The sequence below is a fragment of the Phalaenopsis equestris genome, unplaced genomic scaffold (assembly GCF_001263595.1).
Source record: "Phalaenopsis equestris unplaced genomic scaffold, ASM126359v1 Scaffold000107, whole genome shotgun sequence".
In the NCBI taxonomy this organism is placed as follows: domain Eukaryota; kingdom Viridiplantae; phylum Streptophyta; class Magnoliopsida; order Asparagales; family Orchidaceae; genus Phalaenopsis; species Phalaenopsis equestris.
The window spans coordinates 2250954-2259923 of record NW_018164549.1 but is presented as its reverse complement, the minus strand read 5'-3'; the positions used below and the strand labels follow the sequence as shown (position 1 = coordinate 2259923).

Genomic DNA, 8970 nt, shown 5'->3' with positions numbered 1-8970 from the left:
GGGGTAATTTGTAGTTTGTGTATGCTTGTTCCTTCGAGATAGGGAAGGAGGCGTTTTGGGACTGAAGGTGGTGGGAGGTTGGTTGGTGCATGTGCTAGCTAAGTAGATTGACGATGAAACTAATGTCTAGTATGATGAGAGTTAGATATTGAAGAGATCCAATGAATTGTATGTATTTTTGTGGTATTAAAAGTAGTGTGGATGGAGTCACGCTTTGGTAGGAAGTGGACTGAGTACTTGTTTGGAGTATTCCATGTCAGCTTTGTGTTATAATTCCTGAAGGTATTTGGTTTGGTGTATGGGTGTAAATGAGTCAAGCCGGCTCGTGAACTGACCAGGCTCAACTCGATAAGTGGCTCGTGCACTGAGCTCGATGAGCTAACAAAAAAGCCAAGCTCAAGCCAGTTAGCTTATGAGCCAGCTCTTTGAAAAATAATAAATAAAAAAATATACTTAAATTATATTAAAATTCAAAAAAAAAAATCTTTAATTTATTAAAAATATTTTAAAACTTATATTCTGCATTTAATATCAACTGATTTCTTATTAATTTTCTTTTAAATGTTCATTTTATTTGTCCTTTAATTATAACATTACCTTAAAATAATTTATTTTTCTTCGAACACAAGTACACATATCTTTAAAGCCTTTTCTACAACATAAATTTTAATAAAATTTTTAAATTAAAATTTATAATCTTATCTTCTCTTATTTTAACAAATTTTTCATCAAACTAAATGCCCTACAAAATTAAACCTAATAACATCAAAAGTGATCTAATTTGAGTCAAATAAAGACAAAAAAGATATTTTAAATTTGGCTAGAAATATTAAAATCTTAGTTATATGGTTAATCAATCATCTCACAAGAGGCATCTAAAGAACCCAAAATTAAACAACTTTGAGATCACTATGACAATTATGTATAATGAAAAAAATTAACGAATCATCCGATAGAATATCTTGAAATTGCCTAAAATAACCCAAATGTCTTTAAAAATTATACATAAAATCACATTCACCATATAAAAGAAACATAGAAATGAGTTTAAAGTGAACTTAAAGATTTGAAGAACCTTAATCATATATCCAATATCAACAATCAACACTAACAACTATAGCATCCAACCACTATGATCTGACCAATTGTCATCATCAAATACTAATCGTCCAACCACTACGTCTGACCGTTGTCATTGTAATATCCCCATCTTCCAAACATTATCTTTTGCTCGTCATCAACCCATTAACATCATCTGATCGCTACCATCCCTTCACTCCTAATTTTATAATTCTATCTTCTCCAATCATTAAAAAAAAAACAAACTTCTAAAATTTTAAATACTTAATGGATTATTTCAATTGACTTCCACCTCATGATTTTTCTCATTTTTAAATATTTAATGTGAGAAATATAACATCTGCTGCAATTTATTTTTCATCAGTGTACCAAATTTTTATATAAAAATTAAGATGTAAAACCCTTTTTACTCCAATGTTATGAACATTCTAGCATACAACTAGTAGGGCTGTCAATTTGGCTCGTTGTTCGTGAACAGCTCGTGTTCAGCTCGTTAAGCAGCTCGTGTTCGGCTCATTCGTTAAGTCTAATGAGCCGAACACAAACAAAATTTTAAGCTCGAAATATAAACGAGGCGAACACGAACAACAGTTTGTTTGCTTGTGTTCGGCTCGAAATGGCTCGAAAAAAAAAATTATATAACTTTTTATATAACAATATATTACATATATTACTTATATAATAATATATTAGATATATTTATGTCTAAGTTTAAATCATAATACCTCATGTGACAATGTGGTTAGTGTCTTCTTTTGTATAGATTGATCCAGGTTTGAATCCCACACTTTACATCTATTTTTCTCAATTTTAGTTTAACTAGCCAATTTCGAGCCGAACACGAACACGAATATTTAAAACGAGCCAAACACGAACACACTGTTCACGAGCCGATTTCGAACACGAGCCGATTTCGAACACGAGCTATTTAGAACGACCGAACATGAGCCAAGCCAGAGACAACGAGCATTATTTTCAACTTAAGAAACCCATCCACTAATCTTTTATGTCATCAAGTCAAGCAATGTCCTACGGAAATAGCGGACAACGAGGGAACACCAACACATGCTTCCCACAACCTCAAAAATTGCATCAAAAATAGCTACATTTCAACAGACAAATACTCGCATTTTAGTTTATTTATGTACTATAAATTTGAACTTTAATGGTGTTTTAGACCAATCTGAGCTACATGAAAGTCTAATAAATCCACACCCAACTGGTAAATGCAAGTTATTTCATGAGCTATGTTATAATAAAGGAAGATATACATACAGGCAACTTAATTCCTTTGTAAATACACATCTAATATGTAATTTTCAATTTTTACATGTCTGCCATCTTACATATCTGCTTATTTACAGAGGAAAACAATGATGTCTCGCAATAGGATTGCAGCGTAAGCATCTTCGGATGAAAGGAATGAAAGCTTTTTTCTTGCTGGAGTATAAGCGCAGTAAAACCATACCCGGCTTCCAATAAATTGTGTGGTATGTATCTCACATCTAAACTACAATATTTACATGCGCAACACTTTACCTATGCATGAAATTTTGAGTGGCATGCAAGCAAATATGAATGTATAGGTGTTAGATACGTAATACATGAGAAATGTGTGGTATGAGGATCACATGATGCGCCCGCAAACACCATCTCACTTCAGATTGTCTTCCCACTTTGCATTACATTTATTGCAGATAAGCTTCCTTTTTGCCGCCTGTTATAACTCACCTTTAAAACCCCCACACTTAAAATGAAGACAACAATTGAATGAATTCTCTTCTCCGTTTCCTTCTCTTCCTGCCGTTTCCACAAACCCTCGCCAATTTCCTCTCTCTCGCTCTCACACAACTGAAAACTCCATTGTAGAAGGTAATGACCTTCCCAAGGAAGACTAAAGCACCTCTCCGCCAATAGAAAAAGCAGAGCAAACAACAATGTACAAGGAAACAAGATTGACGGATGACAAAAACAACAAGATCAGAGCTGTGTTCAAGCTGCGATTCCATGCAAACCAGGTATTCCATCTTCAATCCTTACCTGACTCCCATTACTGCATTCTGTACAGTTATCCATTAGATGAATGAAAGTTGTAATTCTAATTTATATTATGAAATAAAGAACGCATTCTACTTTTTATACTTGTCTGTAGGTTGACAATCTGGGATGGCAGATCATGATGGTGTCTCTTGTTCCATTAGATATTGGAAAAGCAACCATGAAAACAGATAAGGTATTGGCTATCGGCGGAAACTGTTATTGGAGGAATCCGATTTACGAAACAGTGAAACTTTTCCAGGATCCAAGAACAGGAAGAATCCATGATAAGCTCTACAATTTTGTCGTGTCAGCAAATGTATGTTATGTGATGGCGAAATTGAATATTATGAAAAGACTTTTTATTGATGTTCTAACCACAGTTCTGCAAATTGTCCAAACAGGGATCAGTGACAACTGCAATTGTAGGAGAAGTTGGTATTAATTTGTCAGATTATTTTGATGCAGTTAAACCTGCCTTTGTTTCTCTTCCACTCAAACCTACAAAATCTGGAGTTATGCTGCATGTAAGTCTCTAAAGCGTTTGACTGTATGGATATAAATGAAATATTTGTAATTTTATGAGGTAAATAGAAAGATTTCGTATAGTATTGATGATTTATTAAAAATGGCAGGTAACAATTCAGAGAATGCATTTAGATCTAGAGGTAAGGTAAGAGGCTGTTCGGAATAATGGGAGTTTTATGAATAAGTTGTCATCCTCTTAAATAACATTTATTATTTTATACGCTGTTTTATGTGATCAGAGGATCCGAAGAATTCACAGATGCAATTTCCATGGAGCTGTTGACAAAAAAGAAGCATGGATTAAAGTGGGATGGAGATAGAAGAGCAGCAGCCCTGAGAAATGTGAGCTCAAGTGAAGTAAAAGTCTAGTTACAAGCAAAACGTTTAAGAATTAAGAAATAGTAACAAGATTGAAGGAAAGTATGATGACAATAAATTCTAATTAAGGCATTTGTTAATCAAATCACGACATTCTCTTTGCTTTTGCTCATGACACCATAATCTGGAAAGGTTATTGAATTTGATCCTACAGGAAATCCAATATATTTGCATAAACTCTTAAAAAAACCCTACCTGTTCCACAGAATTCCACATGATAATCATGATTTGATTGTATTATAATATTAAGTTAATTCAGAATCACTAGAAATACATGTTTAATCTCTAACTTTACCTTCATTGAAGTTTATTTCTTATAATTTGTTCTCATTATTTCTGCTACAGCAATTACTGGAAATAAAATTAGCGGCATTGCAATAGGCAACTCCATCCTATGATAATTTTCATTTCCATCAACATATAATATCAGTAATTTACTTACATTATCGTAATCACCTGCAGCATGGATTTTCTGCAACCACCAGTGAAAAAAAGAGATTCCCTTCCAAAAGGACTGTTTATCTCCAAACTGAATCTTCCGTATATATTGAACAGTATAGCAGCTCCAGCACCATATCGACATCAAGCTCTGATAGCACAAGACAACATAAATCAAAAGAAAATGAATCCATAAGCCCGGATTCACTTGATGACTCAAGCACCTCAAAGCCACTCCTGAGCAGCAATGAAACATATAAAAAGGAGCATACAATTTTAGATTATTTGATAGCGGAATATAATGATCATCAGAAATCAACAAATGACTGGATTCTCATTTCAGCTCCTGAGAGTGCGCTAGAAAAAAGTGCACAGATTGAGAAATATAGAAATCAATCAATAACACAGACCGAAGAGCTGGAATTATCAGAGTTAGAATTACAGAATTTAGTCACAACGGATAGTAATTATGGGGAGATACTTCTGAGAAAATTGAATAGCCTAAAAGGAGAGAGAGATGAACTTAAAAGAGCATGTGAAAATCTCAAAGCAACTCAAAAGAAGACTGATAATCAAGATGATTCAAATAAGTTACATCCTCACAACAAAACACCCCCAGCTATTGAAGAAATAAAACAAGAGCTGCAATATGAAAAAGGCATAAATGCAAATCTCCGTTTGCAGCTGCACAAAATGCAGGAAGCAAACTCCGAATTGATTCTTGCAGTGCATGATCTGGAGGAACTGCTGGAACAGGAAAATAAAGAAACTATATGTATAAACTGTGGCAAAATCGCAATCAAACACCATACAGAACTTAATATTTCAGAAATAAACTTACATGCAAGAAATTCACATGCGCAGGTAAGCAAATGTAAAGAGCTGTTTGAGACTACTTCAGATGGTGATAATGAACAGTACAAGTACCTTGAGGATGAAATCAGAAACTTGAAAAAAGAGATTGAGGAACAGTCTAAAGCTTATGAAGCTAATCTAGAAAATATCATGAAAGCAAGGCTTCAGGAAGAGAAGAGAGCCAAAGAAGCAGAGGAGAGACTACAGTTGACAATAAAAAATAATGCAATTATTGCTGAGAGACTTCAAGAGGAGTTTATAACAGTTGCTAGGGAAATATCTTCTGCATTTCACATGAATGAGAAGCTAGCAATTCAGGCTCTGGCTGAAGGCAATGAAATGCACTTACAGAAATGTTATCTGGAAAACCTGCTCAAGCAAACTAAAGAAGAGTTCACAGTGTTGCAGCAAGTGTATGATGTGAAACTCATGGAATTATCAAACTCCGTAGACTCCAAAACAAAAGAAATTGAAAAGTTGCTAGAGAACCTCAAAGCAAAGTCTGTGGAGAACGACAATCAAAAGAAATCTAAGGAAGCAAAACTAAAAGTCCTAACAGAAGAAATTCTAATGCTAGAAAATAAGGTCAAAACACTGTCAGAAGAAAAAGTTCAACTTTCTGAACATATAGAACATAAACACAGATCACTAGAAGAGATAGAACAGTTGAAAATGTTTAATAAAGAAATTGAGACAAAATTGCACCAGAGAAGCCTGGAAAAAGAGATACTTAACAGCGAAGTTGCTTCAATGAAGGAAAAAGCTGAAAACTCAGAGAAAGATCAGCAAAAACTGCAGAAAATAGTGAAAGACAAGGATATAATGATAAAAGATCTAAACTCTGAAGTTAAGAACCTTACAGAAGGATCTAAAGTCTCAAACAGTTTGGCTGTTAGGGATGAGATTGATAACCTTAAAGAACGATCTAAAGGCTCAAACAGTTTGGCTGTTAGGGATGAGATCGATAATGATTTAAGAAAACAGGCTTTTCACTTCCAAAGTGATCTTGGGAAAAGGGAAGAGAAAATTACTATTCTTGAGAAAAAACATGAAGAAAATGCAAGATCTACAAATGCAATAGCAAATGTGAAGATAGCAATTGCAAGAAACAAAACTCATAAACCTGGCTCAGCATCCCAAGGCTCTAAGGAAGTTACAGTTTTGCGTGAGAAAATTAAACTTCTTGAGGTATTGCTGAAAATTCAATAATAAGCATAATAATCTTATATCTGTATTCAATAGGCTTAGAGTTAGCTTGGTTATTCTGCCTGATAGGCAAATCTGATGTTTAAGAACACTGAACTAGAGGAAACAAGAACATTATTTCTACAAGAGGAACAAGAGGATAAGAATCTAAATCATAGGATTGAAGAATTGGAAAAGGACATTTGTCAATGCAAAAAACAGGTAAAAGTTTATGCTAAGATAAACTAATGATTGTGTATTTTTCACAAATTTAACAGCAGTTCTTCAATCTCACAAGTTAAAGGAATATACAGGTCTGAAAGATTATGGCATAGCTGCCTTTTATTATGCTACAGTATATTCAATATGTTTTTCTAACATTTATAATTTTTAATAACAAAACAAAACATGAAAAGGGAAAATTTATAAAACTCATAACTTTCATATCCTACAATCTACACTAAAAATTAAAAATTTGTTGAAAAGTAAGCTTATTATGTAATCAGCATTTGAACTGATGAACTTGAAATCGAAGTCCAATTTCAATGATATTTTTCCTGCATGTTTTTTTGTAAATACTGTAAAAGAGAAAAAAAAACAACTAATTATTGATCATAAACCTATGTTTCACACAAATGTCAAGAGGAAATGTCATGCCATACAAAGGGTATATTAAAAGGGAACAATTTAGTTAAACAGCACCAAGGTGCATATAAATTCAAATGTGAGTGTTTATCTAACATCAGAAAAACAAAGCAACATAAAATTTAAATATGATGATTTATCTTTGTCCCCCTATTCCTTCCATGATATAAGGGCTAAGAAAAAAGATTATTAGTGGATGTTCAATGCTAGCAATGAACAAAAATTATTGTTTGTTTATTATTGGATGGAACAAGATACCCACCAACAAGGCTTATTGAGATGAACAAAAAAAGAATTCCAAAAGAACCAGTTTTAGGTGTGTATTTGAACATTGCGACCACCACACTTACAAAACTTGAGGGGAAAAAAAAAAACTTCCCAACCAAGTCACTAGTGTTTGTGTGCGAGCACACGCACACAACGTGAAATGTATTGAATCCAGATCTGTTAAATCCATGCAAGTCCAATTGTATTTGTTGTTGCGCTTTTCCATAATGTTAACTTTCTAACCCAATTAAACAGCAGCTAACCAATCAATATTAGGTTTTCTTTTCAATAACAATTTGGAAAGAGCTGAGAACCATGGAAATGAAGGTCTGCAAGCGCCTTTGAACCTCTATAGAATTGAAGACAATTACAAAATCTGTCAAGAAATTATTAAAGCACTCCACAATATCGCAAACATAATTAATTTTTAACCAGTCAGAACTTTATTTCAGAACCTAGTTCCACTACATTTCTAATGTTTAAATTGGGTAAGTTCACAATCAAACAAACTTATTATTTTTTATATTTGTGGCATTTTTAACAAGGAAGTTTGAAACACATCTAGAAATAATGAATATCATTTCACTAAATTGATATTGAATAAGATCTAATCATTGTTAGTCTTATCCTATCTATTTTAGCTTAGCATAGTAAATTGTCATTCTCTATTCTTTGTAATGTTGCGAGAGATGAAAAGTCTATTCTGTGCAATTATTTTGCTCAACTTATATATCCATGTTATTTTGGTTTACATTTTCCTTCTAAATTGTCTGATAAAATTTGATATGCCCATATTATGATTTGTATACGATCAAGGAATATAAATTTATTTTTCAGTATCTGGTCTTCAATACATACTACTACAACTCTCTCTCTCATATAGCAACATCAAAATCTATCATTTTTTTTTTAGTTCAGCAAAATTTGCATTGACGTTCTAATTTCAGTTGCACTCAATTTGGCAAATATTTTGATACCAAAGTTAGCTGAATTTGCAATGGAAACGCAATATTATTGCTGAAATTCAGAGGGATTACAACAATGACTCTTAAAATAGGAACAAAATGAGACAAACACAAACAACACCCAAGGGCGTTCACGAAAAGTGGAGTGGCTGCAGCTGAGATAGTAGGAACGGGGATTTGTAGGTGCGGTAAAGGAGCTAGAAGGTGGAGGTTGTGAGTAAGAGGGTGCTGGATAGGTAGGCAGCAGCAAAGGTAGGGGCAAGAGGTTGGCGGCCGGGAATAAGAGGGTGCAGGAGAGGTGAGTAGCAGCAAAGGAAGGGTGCGCATGGAAGGCGTAGCAAGCAGTCGGCTGGCTGGGTTCACGGCAACAAGCAGTTGGTTGGGCAGTTCACGACAGAGAGCAGGAAGAGGGAGGGGAAGGGGATAAGCAAAAGTAATCACCACCTTGGAGCAGGATACAATCGGAACATCACCAGCCCTTGGAAACAGCCCTAGAAAGGGAAAATGCACCAACGGAAGGAAATTCTAAAGCCAAAAACTAAACACTAACACAACATATATATATATATATATATATATATATATATATATA

The 8970-nt window shown here is 33.9% G+C and overlaps 1 protein-coding gene across 2 annotated transcripts in view; it reads left to right on the top strand.

Annotated features, from left to right (window-relative positions):
* Window positions 1-2360: 2360 nt before the first annotated feature.
* The window catches only part of LOC110020692 (intracellular protein transport protein USO1-like), a 25437-nt gene continuing 18827 nt past the window's right edge, over window positions 2361-8970 (top strand). Inside the window, exons 1-7 of one of the 2 annotated variants that reach the window (XM_020718883.1) lie at window positions 2361-3098; window positions 3233-3436; window positions 3522-3644; window positions 3753-3790; window positions 3885-3987; window positions 4486-6504; window positions 6592-6723. In XM_020718883.1, the coding sequence (XP_020574542.1) occupies window positions 3018-3098; window positions 3233-3436; window positions 3522-3644; window positions 3753-3790; window positions 3885-3987; window positions 4486-6504; window positions 6592-6723 (2700 nt within the window). In that variant the 5' untranslated portion in view covers window positions 2361-3017. Of the gene's footprint in view, window positions 3099-3232; window positions 3437-3521; window positions 3645-3748; window positions 3791-3884; window positions 3988-4485; window positions 6505-6591; window positions 6724-8970 lie in introns of those variants that run through there. The other variant, XM_020718884.1, reaches the window with a different exon arrangement.